The sequence below is a fragment of the Phragmites australis genome, chromosome 1 (genome assembly GCF_958298935.1).
Source record: "Phragmites australis chromosome 1, lpPhrAust1.1, whole genome shotgun sequence".
Taxonomy (NCBI): Eukaryota; Viridiplantae; Streptophyta; class Magnoliopsida; order Poales; family Poaceae; genus Phragmites; species Phragmites australis.
In genome coordinates this window covers 8,688,178-8,707,161 of record NC_084921.1, presented here as the reverse complement: position 1 = coordinate 8,707,161, position 18,984 = coordinate 8,688,178, and the positions used below count along the sequence as shown (strand labels likewise).

Sequence of the window (18,984 nt, the reverse complement as noted above, 5' to 3'; positions counted from 1 at the left end):
TATATAGGTCATAATTGTTTTAGCTTTTAGCTAGCTTTTATTTCTCAAAAATTAAAAGCTGAAACAAATAGAATTTTGAAAAGTTGTTTTTTGGTAAAATGAACTAAAAACTAAGAAGCTGGTTAAGAGTGATTTTTTTTTATATTTTAAGTGTGCTAAGAACCTAAAAATTTCTCATAAAAACCAACAGCTAAAAGCCAGAAGCCAGCTTTCAACGAAGCCTAAAAGCCACAACCAAAACAAACAAGCCCTTAAGTTGTGTGTAAGGCATGTGTCACTTTCGTTTTAATTTTCGTTGTATTGTATGACTGTTTAATTATGTCTATGAGCCTATGTTATTCATAAGTATCGTATTTTGATGATGTATGCATGTGATATCTATTTCTGTTGAGAAAATATACATACCAGTTGCTGATAAGGACCAACCTACACAAGAAGACCAAAAAAGGATCCGACAATGAGCCTCATGAAGACCACACCCCTCCTTGCACCGTCCATAGAGTCCATGATGAAGGTGTGGATCACTGGGATATGAAACGCCCACTTGATGTTGTCAATCTATTCAATGCCACCGTCACTGCTATCTGCATTGCACCCAAGACAATCGACATTTGAATTTGAATTCAGGATCCACTGGCATGTGGGAGAGTGCTGGATACGATGGTGAGGAAGATAGTGGCGGCCATCTAGAGTGAGAAGTTGAGGCCGACGGTTGTGGCACGTCACCAAGTAGGCCACGAGCGGGTGGCGAGCGACTTGACGATGGAGCCATCAGGAACATATTGCGGACAATTTGTTGTTGTATGCATCGACATTATGTCCATGTATTGCAATTGGATTTTATCCTAAACCATCTATCATAATTTTATCCTAAACCATCTATCATATGTATGGACAATGAAATATCATTTAAATGCAGATGACTTTGTTTTATATCCATTTGCATTTTGTTTGGCGGGAATGATATAATTGCGCGGGAGCCAGTTAGGGTTTTCTCACGTTTCACTCACTCCACTCACTTCGTCATGGCATCCTCCTCCTCATCGTCACCATACTCGTTGGAGTCCTCACCTCCATCACCATTCAGTGGTGAGGAGGTGATACTGGGTGATCTATCAACTGGAGATGAGGAAGGGGCACAGTACCTTGAGGAGCTCATGGAGGTTGTCGGAGGGTGAACTCCTTCGGTAGGGATCCGGAGGGACCCCCTTTGAGATTCGGCTAGGGGGATAATTCTGAATCTGTTTTGCGGGTGAAATAAATGGACGTAAATGCGATGCAGGTGAGATGGAAGGATCGAATGCAGAATATAGTAAATGCACAGGAGGGATTTTTAGACAGGTTCGGGCCGCACTGAGCGTAATACACTACTCCTGTGTGTATGCTATAAATGCTCTGGGAATGTCTCTCAGAGATGTTGCTGGTTACAAAAATATTTGTCTATCCTAGAGCTTCGGGCTACTTGTTCTTCGGTGATCTCCGCTTTTGTGCTTGTACTGGACCTGTCTTCTTCCTTGGCTTCCTCCTTGTCCGAGAGTCCTCTGTCTTCTGTTACTTGTGTCGACCGGCCCTTCCTTAAATACTCGCTGGCGGTAGCGTGCCCAGGAAGGGAGGGCACGAGTTCCAAGATGCCATAAATGGAAAGCAACCATCATGGGCTGCTGCGCGAAGTGACGGGGAGGGTTGAAAACACGCCCCTGTCTGGTCTCGTTTGTCATGATGCCGTTCTGCAACGGGCGCCGCGAAGAGGGTCCACCGGGCAGCCACCGAGTAGTCCGATGTGCCCGCTCGGTCTTGTACGCCTGACACAGCAGGGCGGCAGGCGGGGCGCCTTGGGCCTCGCGATGTTATCCCGGGGCGCGCCGGATGACGCGGGATGGGACCCGTGCATTAAATGTCCCCACGCCTCCCTGCCAAGCCATGGCAGGGACTGACAACAAGCGTGTCAGGAGCAGTTGGAAGTGACAGGCCACACGCCCTCTTAAATGCGGCATCGGACCTTTCACTGGTTGTTCACGGCCCCGAGCACTCTCTTCCCGGCACTTGGTCTTCTCAGATCATCGGGGAACTCGGGTACTCGGGGACCACTGTTCATGGCCCAGAGCACCCTCTCCCGGGACTTAGTCTTCTCGTACCTCACGGAGATGATCCCCGCGGGAAGGCGCCACGTGGCAAACTGCTGATCTGGCCTCGAGACTTGGGGACCCCTGGTTCCTGTGTCACCGACAGAGGTGGATAGCAAGCTCAAAGGAGAGGAGAAAGAAGTGGCCGAGATTGATGAGGCAGACAGGGATAAGGATGAAGAGGAGGACCCTGAGGTCATGAAAGTGGGCAGTGATCAAGGAGGTGACGAGGCCAACAATGAGCCATAAGAGGAGAAGGAGGAGGTGGCTGGTACTGACAATGAGCCATAAGAGGAGGAGGTGGTGGTGGCCAAGACAGACTACAAGGATCCAAAGGACATGGCCTAGACCGACTATGAGGACCTAGAGGAGGATGAGCTCAATGATGATGACGATAAGGAGGAAGTGGAACCCAAAGAGGAAGACAATGGCGATGATGAGGATAGCGAATACAACAAGGGTAGCAATGGGGAGGATCCATAGGTAAAGTATGATGCTTGTAGCAGCGACAATGAGAATGACCTCAACTATATAGGGTATTCAAACATGTCGACCGATGAAGACACTGATGGCCCATCACCATCAAAGCATCTAAAGATAGAGTAGAGCTAGCTAGTTATAGTAGATACAGTAGTTATAGTATATATAGCTAATTGTATACTATAGTTGAATAATTCTTGCTTGATGTATAAGATGTAGTGACCGAAGGGATATATCTAGAGAGATCGATGTAGATGTTATGCCTTTTGCTTTATTTTGGCTAGAAATACATTCGCAAAGCAGTGAAGTGCATGTAGACGAGATGTTCTTACTTTTGGAATGTATAATTAAGAACCTGTGTAGTATTTGAAAAAATCTTCATACCTACATTTTACTCATCCGAAATGCACAAAAGTTAATCATTGTCTTTTATTATAAGCTTCTAAAAAAACCCAAATAGAGCTTATATTGTTGACGGTTCGCAGGGATCACTGTTAGTAATATACTTTGATTGCAGGCAATTCGTATGGATCACCGTCGGCAATATACTTTAATTACATACGGTTTTATGATATATACGTCAGATAACTGATAGCAGTTTTTTCCACACGGGAAATCTCGCTTCCTATTTGTCTTCTTATTCTATAATCCAATAATGTGTGCACATAACTAGGTAGGCACGGTGATGTTTTTATGGTATATGTGCCTGGAATATGAACATACGGCCGTTCATTTTTGACACAGGAAACATCGCTTATGATTGGTCTTTCATGTCTTTATATTATCGCTTCCTACCGATTCTCTTCTCATCTCTCACATTCGATTGCTAATACTATCTCTTTTTATGCTAATGGATTCATCTTCCCATATGCCACTCTCCCTGAATGAGCAGCCGCCTTTAACTTTGGCAGACAACACAGAGGACAACATCAATTGGGACGTTCTCGAGAAGGAGGCTGCTGACAAGGAGGTTCGGGAGAACAAGGAGACGCCTGAGGATGAGCTAAGGAGGAAGGAGGCCCGATGGCGGCTCAAAGTAGAGGGACAAAGAGAACCTTGAGGTTGGCTGACGGTGAACTACTTGTTGCCATCGCCATTACTATGAGTTGAGAAGATTAGGGACTTGTTTGTGTGCAAATGCTAATGTGTGTACGTCGTGCGGGTTATATAGCACGTAGTTTTGATCAGGACGGATGGGAGTTCATTGTACCATTGCTCATGGCGAGAAGCTAACCGAAGAGAGGAACTTGTTTCCTTAGAACGACACCCTATTTAGATCCTGTTTGGCAGAGCTCTAGATCTCAGTTCCATATCAGATCTTGTGTTTGTAGCCTAAGATAAAGTGATTTAAGTCTTTATTTTTAGATTAAAATGAAAATAAAATGACTCATCCAAATACTCTTGGTGTACTCATAGTTCTAGCTCTATAAATTTCTAGAGCTAGAAATACCTAGTTCCAATAATTTTTAGAGCTGGAGCTATGTCAAACATACCCTTAATGTTTAATGCGCACCAAAATTAACATGCATGAAATCATTAAGCTCAACGGTGCCATGCTACCCGACTGAGAAATATTTTGGAGAAGAGACGGAAATGGACTTTTTACATTCACATGCTATCAGGGATGGATCTAACATAGAGCAAGCGAGAGCACATGCCCCATTTAAATTCTTGTTTTTCAGTAAACTTCAACAAATTTAACATTTTTTATGAAGTTGTAAAGACGCAATCACTATTATTCCCTGCTCATTTTTTAGACTAGACCCCCCCCCCCCGCATACTATCACCAGCAATCATCAGTTGTGCCTCCAGATATATTGATGCACACCCTTCGACATTCAAACTAGCCAAACACATCTGGCATCTCCCGTTCAGGTGCATGATACTTGGTGACATTCAAACTAGCCAAACACATTTGGCATCTCCCGTTCATGTGCATGATACTTCGTGCATGCACTCACACATATAGGGCTGGACAAAAAGCTCGGCTGATGAGCTAGCTCAACTCGTGTCTAGCTCAGCTCGGCTCGTTCCAAAATCTAATTAGCCGAGTCAGATTTTAATTTGTTTAGATAACGAGCCAGCTCATGAGCAGCTCACAAGCCAAACGAGTTAGAAGACAGCCCATACAACATTGTGCAGCCCAATAGCCCATTTGCACAACCAAAGTCCAAATATATACTCCACTCCTAGGAACCCTAATGCAGCATCCCATTTCTATTCTCCCGTAGCCGCCACAACCATTGCTCGAGGGATGAGGGCTCAACCACTCAAGGCATTGGCGCGAGGGCTGTGAGGCCTAGTCGTCGAGCCGCCAGCTGTCAATGACTCAGTGAGCGGTGAATCAACAGCACCATAATCTGTCCATAGCAGTCCTCAGTCTCACATCCATGATGTTTGTGCCGTCGGCCACCCAGATCTCCATCCACCTTAGCTTTTACCTAAACGAGCCAAACTAGTCGAACCATAACGAGCCAAGTTGTCTCATTATCTAGCCCTACACACATACATGTGAAGATGCATTTTTTTTACTAGAGATGCTTGATTGATTTTGTAAGATGGCACCATCTATACTTCACCCGGGTGTTTTAGAAGGAGATTTCACTCAAATTTTCCAAACAATTATATCTAAGATAGATCTATGGCTTAAACCTGTACGTGATGATAGTGCTTACAAAAATTCGGGTGAGATTGCAGTGGATGTCACCCGAATTTTGAGTTACACCAATATTATGAAAATTACATAAAAGAGATGGCTAGCTTTAACTCCTATATAAACTAATTGTAATTGATATGAAATTTGCATCCGCTAATAGTATTAAAAAATTAGGTTGTTTTTGATGAATCTAACACCCGAATTTTGAAAAAGCCTAAACATCCAACACAAAAACTTGGACAGATCCAATAAAAAAAGGGAGCCGCTACTCCAACGGTCCATTTCAGTGTCAAAATAACGCCTGCAACATCAAAAGTCAATGTTTGCAAAAATAGCTCATTGTATGTATCCGAATTTAGGAGAAAATTCTCACCGTAACATCACTCCATGTTTGCACGCAATATTTTTAGGTGAAACCCTATGAGATCACTCGACCTTAAGCTCGTGCAATAAATCTTAAATGAGATCGACTTCTTAACTAATCACACTACAAAAATAACATAAAAAAGATCCTAGATCTATAAAATTGAATTTCCTACCCCTAAATACAACATCAGTCACCATAAACTCTAACATCCAAAAGTTACTATTGCAACATCTCAAAACACATATTGTAATATCCTAAAGCACCTAATGCAACAGCAGTCCAATAAAATCATATGTAGCAACACCTGTAATTATCATGTGGATGGGGCTGCACAGCAGCGTCGGATTTGTTTTATGCGGTTTGTATGTCCGTACGACAGCATTATCCATAAAAACATTAGGTGAGGAGAGAGCCTGGATTGTCTTACAGGATTGCACAATGAGAGGTGTACTTTTGCCACGACGTTTAGGAATCCTTTCATTAGTTATATATGGTTTGTGCATATGTGCAGCAAATGGTCCCAATGCAGCTTATATTTTTCCAAATATAAATGGATATAATATAGGCGTCTTTGGTTGTATAGCGGGGTTGAGCAGCGCCGTAGGGTGCGTATTCTTTTTTCATAGCGATTTCTTTAGTCATCTGCATGCGAGTCATGTTTGTACCAAGTTATCCTCATTGATTGCAAAAATACTAGTAATCTTTTGCCATATATATATCATGTATTATTTCCTCCATCTATCTGTAGTGACAAATCATATCTTCTTTTAATCACCAACAATTAGTGAATATATATATTTGCAAGATTTTGGATCTTGGCATGCATACTCCTCATGCACTCAATTACTATATGAACAATCTTTTGTTATATAAATATATAGATTGTGCATATGCGCACAGCGCACCAAATGGTCCCGATACACCTTATATTTTTCCAAATATAAATGGATATAAATGTAGGCGTGTTTGGTTGTATAACGGGGTTAAGTAGCGCCGTAGGGTGCATATTCTTTTTTTTCATAGCGATTTCCTTGTCATCTGCATGCGTGCCACGTTTGTACCAAGTTATCCTCATTGGCTGCAAAGATAGTAGTAATCTTTGCCATATATATCATGCATTATTTCCTCCATCTATTTGTAGTGACCAATCACCTTCTTTTAATCGCCAACAATTAATGAATATATTTGCAAGATTTTGGATCTTGGCGTGCATACTATTTATGCACTCAATTACAACATATATCATGCATTATTTCCTCCATCTATTTGTAGTGACCAATCACCTTCTTTTGATCGCCAACAATTAATGAATATATTTGCAAGATTTTGGATCTTGGCGTGCATACTATTTATGCACTCAATTACAATATGAACAATCTTTTGTTATATAAATATATACCAGGTCCGCGTTTACGATCAATTCTCGTTCAACAAACCTCAACCTAAAAAGAAGTACTCGTAAAGAACAATGGCAGGCATGGGCACGCTGCTGCTGCTGCTGCTGCTCCCCCACCCCGGCGCCCTCGCCGACGCCGACTTCGTCGCCCGCACATGCAACAACACCGCCCACCCGGACGCCTGCCGGTCGTTGCTCGGTAGCGACCCGCGGAGCCCGAACGCCACCACGGTGCTCGCGCTAGCCAACATCGGGCTCGACGCCGCCGGCGGCAATGCCAGGGATAGCGCGGGGACCATGCACGAGCTGTCCGACGGGAAGTACGCGGGCACGACGGAGGGGGACGCGCTGTTGCAGTGCGCGCAGGTGTACGGCAACGCTGTCGAGGACCTCGACGGGGCCCGCGAGCCGCTCAACTCGGGGGCGTACGGCGACGCGTCGCTGCTCGTGTCCGGCGCGGAGGACGCCGGGGGCGCCTGCGAGAGGGCGTTCGCCGACCGCGGCGTGGGCTCCGTCGTGTCCGACGTCGACCAGAGGATGGCGGAGCAGTGCGGCGTGGCATGGGATCTGATCGACCTGCTCGATGTCTAAGCTGCACGTCCTGTTCATCTTCATGCATGGTAGTATCATCATTGTTCTGTTCATTGACTTTGACCTCCAATTGGGAACTAGCCGATGAATGAGTTGTGTGATTGATTGTGCTTACGTCACGGTACTACAGCAGCAACCTTGACCAAAATGAACCAAGACTAGAGATGGTTAAATCGATCGTGCTTAGGTCAGACTGAGGTTCGATATTGTAGACCTGGTACTAGGTTATAGGTCTTGCTTGGGTCGAGTGCGCGACACGGTGGGTCGGCACAACACGGTCTGGTTAAGTCAGGTCGGCACGGGCACCGTCCAGCACGGGCCGACACGGATGGGCATAACCCGACTCGGCACGTCTAGATTCGGCTATTTTGTATTTTTATATATATTTTTAATTTTGCAGTTATTTTTTATTTATTTTCTATATATTTATAAAAAAATTAGCTATTTTTATTTTATTTTTTCGGACCTTTCGTGGCAGTGTGTCCGTCGTGCTCACTGTACCGCTGGACCGTAATCGTGCTCGGACCATCCAGACATGATATGATGTATGACGGGTCGTGCCATGGATCGAGAACGCGGCACACAGGTCGGCATGGCATGACCTGTTACAGTAGCTGAACCTATCGGATCGTGCCTAACTAGATCATACCTATTTGAGCCTGTACCAAGCTAGCTCGACTAGTCTATTTGACCATGTCTGATTAGGACTATGAGGTCGTTTGGTTCACAACCCTGCATGCCGAGCTAAATTTTGGTGATGATAATATCTGGGCAGGGTCAAATATGGGCAGCAATTATGGTGTTTGGATGGTGGCTAAATCAGTTTGTGGGCAAGACTGTATAACATGTGGGATTCATATATTATTATTGTTTACGAAGAGGAAGGAGTTTACCTCAAATCTACCCTCAAACTCCTATCATATGGAACAGGGCATTCAGCAGTTTGAAGGGGAAGCCCTTAGCCTTATACGCTTTATCGAGATTAGGATTTCTGTCTTATAGTTTCGCCGGGTCAAGAAAATAAGCGTAAATCTAAAAAAGACTATTAGAGTGGGCTTCAAGTGCTTTCTATTTTAGAATGTGAAAAGCCAGTACTAGATAGACAGTTTAAATACGTCGTCCAAGTGAGATCTTATTTTGTAGATTTAATCGTAAGGAATATAATAATACAAACGGATCGTAATTTGGATATATGATTTAGTAGATATAACAATTTAAAACTTATTAATCTATAATTTTGAAATCCGTACCACCCTTTGAGCTGGCTCTCGGGCAGCACAAATTTCACGGGCTAGCGATTTCCTCGCTCGTGTGTGTAGTTTATTGTAACTGGGTTGGTCGAAATTTTGCCAATCAAAATTTGGTCAGAAATCAAATGCAGATCAAATTATTTAGGCTAGCCAAAATTTGGCCGGTCGCAATCCAAACACGCCCTATATTCTCAACGCTTTGGCTTTTATGCCTCGTTTGGAACTTAATGATGTCATGCATCTTACTATTTTTTATGTGCGTTAAACGTTAATCGACATCCTCCAGAGACCCCCCTCCCCTTCACTCTCTTGTACGACGGTCGGAGGCGCTGGTCATGCTATCCACGGCGAAGTACGACGGCGCAGCCGACGTCGCGAGCACCTTCCATGGGTTTCCGGGGAAGAGCGAGAGCCTCTTATACACGCGGGGGATCGCGTCGCCGCTGGAGCAGACGAACAGGGAGATGGAGCAGAAGCTAGCCGTCTCGTCGCAGATTATTCGCATGTTGCGCTTAGAATTGCGTGCTCCTTTCTAATGGTGATGGCGTGCCGACCCGCGGAGCACCAACGCCACGACGGTGCGCGGCCTCGCGGCCGTCGTGCTGGACATGGCCGGCCGTGTCCAGTGCCAAGGACAGCGCCGGGACCATTGGCGTCGGGGACACTGGAGTCCGAGGGGATGACGCCGGGGCCCCCGGAGGGGCGGGGGGCGGGGGCAAGTGCGATCTGGCGTTCGTGGATGGCAGCGTCCAACCCTCTTCTAGAGGACGTCGACCGGAGGATGACGGAGCGACGTGGCGTTGCCGGCGACCTCATCGACTACCTCTTGCACGCGACCAGACAGTTTCGGTTGCATCGATCGATCGCGCATTTGTTAATTAGCTTATGCGCCGCGTTGATTTATATGTGTCCGAAGCCCAAACGGAAACAGGGGCAGCGAATGCGAACTGAGCGTGGTCGTTTGGAACACCGATTATGGCCTGGCCTCGCTCTGTTTGCACTGGGGAGAAAAAGGCAGATGCTATTTATCAAGCGTTTGAAATCGGTCTCTTACTCAGCTGATGGCCACAGCCGTACAATTTTCATCTAACGGCTATCCTCGTTCTTTTTCCTCCCACCTGTCTCGCCCCACTCCCCCGCTTCCCGCCCACTTCTCCGTTAACGTTTTTGCTATCCCCACCACACTAACAACTCTATTTTCACGCTTCTCTGCCACCAACCTTGCCCACCGCTCGCCTGTTGCCTGCGGCATCAGCACCACCACCTTAATCTCCCTCTAACTCCAGCACCCCAAACCATCCACCTTGAAAATCTCCTCCTCTAATCTGGCGGTGGTGTGTTCACACTGACGCTAAAATCTCAGGCATATAAAATGTAGGATGCTTGGGAGAAAAAAGACCATGAACTGTGGGCGGGGTGGGGGTGTATTAGAGAAGGAACTCTCGAGCTAACAAAACGATCAGTGTCGTTTGTTTGCACTACTCAGATCAGCTCAGCTCAAGTGCAATGCTCAGTTAAGCACGCCGCAGTTGGTGACTAGGACCTTGGTGTATGGGCGGTTGAAGCCTCTCTCTGCAACCACTGCCCTCTTGTCACCGATCAGCTTGGCCACTCTGCAACATATGCACACCATGCACAAACAAATATGGTTAACTAGCTGGTTCAAGCAACTGAGCAACTAGGACTAAATTCTGACCGGAAAGCGGAACGGAGTTGATCACCTGAAGTAGGGCGAGCCGGCATTGTCCTTGACAGTGGGGACGGCAGCGATCTTGTCCACGACGTCCATGCCGTCAAGCACCCTCCCGACCAGCACCGCCGACGCGTCCAGCTCCGGTGCCTCCTTGGTGGTGATCACGAACTCGGTGCCGTTGGGCGCCACGCCCACCTGCTCCTCCTCCACCTCTAGCTTCCCGCCCTTCGCCACCAGCTTCGGCTTCGGCGGCGGTAGGCTCGGGTCGCTCACCACGATCGACACCGCGCCCGCCGCGCCGTGTACGCTCCCGCCTCCCCCGCGGCACCGCGCGCGCAGGGCGCCCGCCTCGGCGGCCAGACGGTCCGTCACCGCCGGGCTGGCCGGGTACGATACCACGCCGCCGTGCTGCACGTAGCCCGGCACGATCTTGACGAACTCCTTGCGCCGGTACCCCACCCCCGTGACGAGGGACAGGAAACGGGACGCGCCGGCCGGGGCCGCGTCACCGAACAGGCCGACCGTGATGCGGCCAGCTGGCTCGCCGCCGATGGACACGTCCAGGAAGGCCTTGGAGGTGACGGGCAGCTCGGCAATGCAGAGGGGTGCCGCGGCGGCGGGGGCAGCGGCAACGGCGGCTTCCTGCGCCTTGGAAGACGCCGGCGAGACGGTCAGGAGCGCAGGCGCGGCCGCGATGGCGATCGCCGTGGCAGCGGCGCGGCGACTGAGCTTAGGCGACGGCGAAGGGCGGTGGCGCTGAGTCGGTGCCGGTGTTGGCTTGGAGGTGGGAGGGAGGATTTGCTGCGACATTGTTCTTTGCTGAGGTTGGCATGGAATGCCGCGCATTTGCAAAGTGTGGTGACGAGGCCGATGCGTGGATAAGGTGGCCAATCCGGTTGGGATTTTCTGCTACCAGCTGGTTAAGGGCATATGCTATACGGTCTCACACCATCCTGACCACAAACACAGCCTTGTCTGCTTCATCAGTAGTTCAGTGCGACAGCCAAGCTGGTGACAGGAGCAAAGATTCTAATCTACCACAGCATACATATAGTAGCAGGCGTTGAGCCACATCGGCATAAATGTTGTACACCGTTGGATTGAAAACCAACTATCGAGAAAAAGGCGAACAACACACTCTCCGGCCCTCTCTGCTTCTCTCCCTCGGTCGGTCTTTCTCGATGTCTCAATCCAGCAGGCCGAGATCCCGATCTGCCGCTCGCCTCACCCTTCCCGCCTCCATCTCGGTCTCCCTACCATGTCCACCCCGCAGACGCCGCCACGGCCTACCGCTCCCTCTACCTGACGAGGCTACTCTCCACCTCCCTTCTCCATCCTCCCGACGGCGCAATGCTGCTCTCCGCGTATAGCAGCACCGCGCCGTCCCATCCCTCCTGAATTTGGTACTGGACCTCCCTATGATTCTGGACCTTCCGCATCATGGCCGTACCATACCCAAGGTTCCCATCCTTACCACACCACTGTCATGCCCACTGGAGTACACCTTCTGCGCCATAATCTCTCCGCTCCGCAGGTTTCCGCCACCGCCCGCTCCTAGCAGCGACACTGGTCTCCTCGCGTCAGCCACGCATCCTCACGGGGGCACCAACAAGGGTAGGTGGTAGGTGGCGATGACAGACATCAATGGTTGCTAGAAACTACTGACAGGAAGCTTGGAGCAGTACTAGCAACATCATATCCGAGAAGAAAGATTCAGCACTGGTCAAAGAGCAAATCAGCAACAGCGGATGAGAGAGGTCAAGGTAGAGCAAATTTCCAATGGTAGAGAATAGAAAAAAAAATGTTACAACTATTAACTATGCTTGTGCTCGCATCGTAAAGTCTTAAATTGGATCTAGAATGATACCTGTTATTTTATAATTGAATCAGCAGAACTAGAATTATTAAGGTCTAGACTAATAAGGCAATTTGTGGTTTGACAACGGACATCGAATACTTTTGAACAAGATCTTGCCAGATGGTCCAAAGTGCTATGATCAACATTTTTTGCTTATGTTCCTTGTACAATCTTGCAAATTCTTATGTAGTCAATACATGGCTGTTCTATATTGTCAAACCACGACCACGTTTTATATTTAGTCTACCATGACTCTTTTATGAACAAATGCCAAATTATTGTGCAAATATATGAGACAAGAAGAGGTCTCACCTACACAGGTTCAATATATAATCCTTACACTTCTCATTTTTTAACACTTCTAATACATCAATGCATTCAGGCTCAATACAGTCAATGCCTTGATGTTTAATAGCCAAGAGAAGCAATGTAGAGTTGGATTTTCTAATTAGATGATGCCATGAGAACTACATACAGGGTACATGTCAACCACAAAGCTATATAGGTTTTGTTTAGTATTGGTTTCCAATTACAATATGATATTGGCAAATATTGTTTTAGTTGGATTCTGTAAATTGGTTGATTTAAAAATTTGAACTTCTCAAATGGTAGCAATCCCCCCTGTATGGTCTGCTGTTTCGATTGGAAAGAAGTGGTAAGTTTTTACTCTGTTTATTTAATGTGTTCAAGTCTTTCTTTCAACGAAGAATTATCTTACTATGTAATAGATTATTTTGGCCTACATAGCTAAGAGTTGATATTATGGAATGAAAAGAGAGAAGAGGAGAGGTGTGCTGCTTAGTGTAGCAGAACTGGAATTATTCTTTTATAATGAAATGGGGTGTTCAAATTGAACATCGTGCATGTCCCATTCCTTAATTCTCCTGCTAATCTGCTGCATCCTATCTGTTACAGAATGTGGAATGAATCAAAATGCCAAAACAAAAGGGCGCAATTTTTTTCTGTTCTCTCTATAAATTACATCTCCTTTACCATGTCAGTTTCAAGTGTAAATGTTTAGTGCTGTCTGATAGGTTAGCAACGAGGAAGCTGCGGTCATAATCTTCTCTGCTGGACAGGTTACTCTCTCTTCATGCTAATGAGTCATGTATGTTCCATGAAGTAAACCCTGCAAGACTAATAAACAAACGAAGGAGAGATTAGCTGCCTTTCTGTATCGTTTATTCAGGTAGCAGAGCAACATGCTTGATGGGTGTCATATAAGTAGAATTAAATATGATCAAAGTCAAACGAGGAGAATTTTGGATTCATTGATAGGATGTAGAGTGGGTTATTTAGCGATAATTTATTATAGGTTTATTTGCATATAGGTTTGTTGGTAACATAAGAAGGCAAGGTAATGCAGGCAATGTGAGACTTAAACAGCGCAGTGCTCATTAATACATCAATGAACAATTGTTTCTTTTTATTGGCTGATGCAAAAGATTAAACATCTTCTGCATTGTTTTTTATCTATATGATTATGATGTTATTTTGAAGACACTTGGAAGGTAAGCATATCTGAATCAATATCATCTACTGGTATCTAAAGTAGAAATTTCTTTGTTCATTCACATCAGTTATTAACTATCACCTTATTGTTCCAGCAACACACTCTGTGATAATAGGTAGCTTTACTTGCTGCATTATTAACTAGAAGTGAACAGATCAATTCTTAAAAAGCTACTACCTGATGATGCTAGAGGTGTTGTACATAGTAAATTAGTGATGCCATGTCACCATTTAATACAATGGATTCGATCTGAACTCCAAAAAAAAAAATCTCTCTTGCAGCTAAATTTTGGTTTGTTTTGGTTACATAAACCTAAAGTCGACAGAACATTTCATCTCTCTTTTTTCTCCCAGTTGTGCTAGGTGTGCTAGGGGAAAAAACTGAGGGTTAGTTATTTAACTCTGCCCTTCTATTTTGACATTCTGATTCATTCCACATTAAGTCTTTGCTAAAATTATTTTCTTAATCCTTGTTCAAACTAATGGCACTGAGATTATGTCTCTCTTCTCTTCAAATAAACAGTTACATGTCATAGTTACTGTACGCAATATGCAGCAACAAGATCTTTTGGTCACTATTGTTGACGAATGGATTGCAGGTTGTAGGTGCTTCTACTCCATCTGTTGCACCTACACCTACTCCATCCTCTGATGTTGCAGCTGCACCATCATCAAGTGCTACCTACACCATCACAAGGCACACAGGATACTGATGTGGTGGTGGTAGATGATGATGCAAGTGGTAGAAATAAGAGAAAGCTAAAATCGATTATATGTGAAGAATTCAAAAGACTAAAAGTAGCAAATAAATGGAAAACCTAGTGCAACTGGTGTCATAAATGCTAGGAGCAAAGACAAAAAAAATGGTATCGATCACTTGCATGGCCACCTTTCAATTTTGGAGTCTCGATAGGTTAGAAAAGGCCTCACACAATCCACTTTGAAGTTGTCAAAAAGTCGAGATGGGTCAGTTGTTGTAGAGAATTATCTCTTTGATCAAGATGTTGCAAGAAAAGAACCGTGTCCATGGGTACCCATTATCTATGGTTGCTTTCAAAAGTTTTGTGCTATAACGCAACTATTGTTTAAAGCAATCTAGAAACATAATTAGGAAGGATATATTGGATATGTATGAAATGTAAAATCTATCTATGGTGAAGTCCTTCCAACAATGCCTATCTCGTATTGCCGTCACAACAGATATGTGGACAATAAATCATCAAAAGAAAGGGTACATGGCAGTGACAATACATTATATTTTTGATGATTGGAAGCTCAAAAGTTTCCTTTTGAGGTAATAATGAAGCTTATGTAATCACATCTACATTGCTATGCAGATAACTAATTATTCATGCTATGATTTTGGTGTTTCTAATTTTGTAGATTCATTTACATGCCAGGCACACATACAAGTGAAATTATAAGTGATGTTCTTTATGATGTATTTATGGATTGGCATATCGAGAGGAATATGTCAAGTGTAACTCTTAACAATAGCAGTACCAATGCTAATGTTATGGGAAAAAAATGCAAGATAACTTGTCTCTTGACTCTCTTATGTTAGGTGGTAGATTATTTCATATGCGTTGTGCTGCATATATCTTGAATTTGATTGTGAAATATGGAATATCTGTCATGGAGAAGGGCATTGAGAGGGTTCGTGAAAGTGTTGGTTATTGGTCGGCCACACCAATAAGATATGAAAAGTTTGAAAGAATAGTATCTCAGATGAACATTAAATATTATAAAAGAGTAGCTATTGATTGTAAAACTAGATGGAACTCCACTTATATTATTCTTAACATCGCATTAGAGTACCAACTAGTCTTTGATCTCCTTGCACAGCGTGAAAAACTATGTGCTCCTTTTCGTCCCATAGAGGATGATTGGAAGTTTGCTAAGGAGCTTTGTGCTAGATTGAAGATGTTTTATGATATAACTAAGATATTTTCAAGCACTAGTTATGTTACAACAAACCTTTTCTTTCCCAAAATATACGGTATTTATTTGGCTCTTAGGAAATGATGAGCTAGTGATGTCCTCGATATAGAACACATGTCAAAATTGATGGAAGGTAAATTTGACAAATATTGGACATATGTTCATGATCTCATGGCAGTTGCTATGGTTCTAGATCCTATGTTTAAACTACAATTCTTGAATGCTCTTTTTAGCAACATTTACAGAAAAGAAGGTACAACTAGTGAAGTTTAGAAAGTAAGAGATTTGATTTATGATTTGCCATTGGAATACCAAGGTTCTATGGAGGGTGTTGCAACACCAGATGATGTTGGTGCTTCTAGTAGCACTTCTATCAAGTACGAAGGAGATGATATAGTTTTTGACATATTTGATTGATACATGTCTTGGTGGCCAGTTGAGTCATCTTCTCATGTGTGCATACAGTTAAATGTGTATTTGGATGAACCAACACTCTTTAGAACATAAGAATTGGACATCATTCACTGGTGACAGTATGCAAGGATTAAGTATCCTACTTTGTGAAAGATTGTTCGAGGTATCACAGTAATTCATGTGATAATAGTAGCATCCGAGTCCGTCGGAGAGTCATTAGCCCATATTGGAGTACACTTGCTCCAACAATGGTAGAAGCATTAATGTGCATGCAAACTTTCTCGTGCTGACATTCAATTCATTCTTTTTTTTCTTTTTTCTCGTATATGATAGCTCTAACTTTTTAATGCTTTATGCTTTTAGGATCCGAGTCCCCTATACTTAATGCAATAATGACTTATCTTGAGGATGAAGAGAAAGAAATGGTATCAGTTTATTCTTGTGAATTTTCATGTTTACAAAATACAGGTTGAATATATGATGAACTATCTTTTCTCTTTTTTGCTAAGATGATGCTGAGTCGACCAAGTAACATACTATGGTTCTTGTGTTTGAACCCATATGCGGATTGTGGATCTACCACACCGTGCAATGCTTTATTATTTGTATGAACTACCTGTATGAATTAGAATTTGTATTTGTTTTGGCTATCCTAATGTATCAATTTTGTCGTGGGAGACTTCAATGTAGTACTAAGCAGTCTGAGGCTCTGAGCTAGAATTTATATGAACTAGAATTTATATGAGGAATCTGAGCTAGTGAGCTATTGCTATTCTATTGTAAGACCTAACGGGTCTCCACCAAGTTTCGAGTTCCCGCTGAGTTCCGGTGTGGTGGCATATTTTTATCCGATTAGTAATTCAGGTGCGGGTTGGGTTTTAAATTTCAAGTTTCATGACTAGTGAGTTTTGGTTGAACCTACACCTAACTCAACCCGTTGACATCCCTAATCACTGCCTTGTTCTCTGCACCAAAGTCTATAACAATATCTAATACCGAAAGGAGGGAGTGCAATATTAAACAATAATAACCTTATGGCATGATATATTTGAAAAATGGTTAGCGAGGTGATAAGAGAAAAATATGTTCTAGGAGTAAAAATGTTTAGAATTTTTAGTGGAAAAATATGCTGTAGGAGTAACCCATTACCTTCTGGGTGGAACAACACATGTATGCTTTTAGTGGGAATCCTATTAAAGATGGGAGCATATAGATTGATTCGGATCAATATGGAATTGTTAGTTTTCACATATATCTTATTCTTTGTTGTTGGATTACTCCAATCCGAATAAGGGTTTTTCTTGTAGTATGATTCCCATTAGCCTTCAAGTCAGATGAGATCTCAAACGTTGTCCCTATCTATTGCGGCTCTGCAAAGTTTGTTTGTTCATAAAGGCTGCATGTAGCCATACAATTTGTATTGCATGGCGATATTACTCTACTACTCTATAATGGAGTCTCGATAAGTGTCTTCACTTCGACAGTTATGAACTCTGTGTCAAAAAGCAAAGCGAGCCACACATTAGATAGCAAGTGGAAGGATTTGCCAATGCGAAAGTGAGTAGTGGGCACTTTCTGTTGCTGGGTATATAATCTCTTCTTACAATGGACTGATCCTAGGAGTTAGAGTACATAACTAGCTTCCTTTGTACATATCGTTTTTGGGCAATAAGAAAAGTGCTTTCTACCGACTCACCAACCCTAGATTCAAGCTTTCAATAGCCCCTTCTCATCAATGGACTCCTGATGTCTACGAAGGAGTGTGGTTTGGATTAGAACAATCTTAAACCAAGGTGTGAGGAACGGTGACGTTATAAGAGTGGAGGTGAATTAGGACACTTAGAAACTAATAGTTCCAAAAACTTCACAATATAAACCTATCTCAATTTCTATCTAAATGTGCTCTAGGTTTATCTAGTGTGTCTACTCTACTTCTCAAGATGATTGCAACATACTCTAGCAAGGTAAATTGAAAAAAATAAATGCGGCAACATAAATAAGGTAGAGAGACAAACTCGGCACAAGGGTTTTTTATTCCGTGGTATCAATAACATGAATGTCACCCCTAGTCTATATTAGAGCTCAACAAAGGATATGCTCCCGGTCGGCACCCGATCATGACTCTTGAGCCAACAAGCCACCAAGGTAAGGTCTCACCACTAGTCGTTCTTTCGGTCACTTACCGTCGTGATCACTTCAGAGCTTGAGCCACTAAGGCAAGGGTCTCCGCGTCCCAGTACGCATGTCTTATAATCGCTTCACACTAAGTCAGAGTGTCAACAAGCGTGAGCAACTCCGACTCAAGTTACGAGCGAGTCACTAAGACTCTACGGCGTCGGTATACCACTTGGTACAAGTTAGGATCACTCTTTGATCCACTCTCTAGGCAGTAATCACCTAGCAATACTCTCTTTAGGTTTATAAGCATTAATCACTCACTAATCTTGTACTTAATTGCCTTGGATGATCACTTTAAGCATTTTGGTGGCTTGAATGTCTTCTTAAGTGTCTATGAGATTCTCTGAACTACAGCAGTATGCTACACGTTCAAATGACTGAGTGGAGAGGTATTTATAGCTTCAAACCTGTCAACTAGCCGTTTTCCCAACGGCTCAGAAAATCTGTTAACACCGGATGATCCGATGAGAATAGTAGTACTAACATCAGATCATCCGGTGAGTACAACCTCAGAAACTGCTGCTG

At 43.9% G+C, this 18,984-nt stretch overlaps 2 protein-coding genes across 2 annotated transcripts; one reads left to right on the top strand and one right to left on the bottom strand.

The window, feature by feature from the left end:
• Positions 1-7,103: 7,103 nt before the first annotated feature.
• Positions 7,104-7,613, top strand: LOC133930857 (uncharacterized). The gene has a single exon (XM_062377627.1). It carries the CDS (start codon positions 7,104-7,106, stop codon positions 7,611-7,613), a length of 510 nt encoding a protein of 169 aa, XP_062233611.1.
• Positions 7,614-10,252: 2,639 nt separating this feature from the next.
• Positions 10,253-11,472, bottom strand: LOC133908236 (peptidyl-prolyl cis-trans isomerase CYP26-2, chloroplastic-like). The gene is made up of 2 exons (XM_062350243.1): positions 10,585-11,472; positions 10,253-10,476 (listed from the first exon to the last, which is right to left on the bottom strand). The coding sequence occupies exons 1-2, from the start codon at positions 11,400-11,402 to the stop codon at positions 10,374-10,376; spliced, it is 921 nt and encodes a 306-aa protein (XP_062206227.1). The 5' UTR covers positions 11,403-11,472; the 3' UTR covers positions 10,253-10,373.
• Between the last annotated feature and the right edge of the window lie 7,512 nt (positions 11,473-18,984).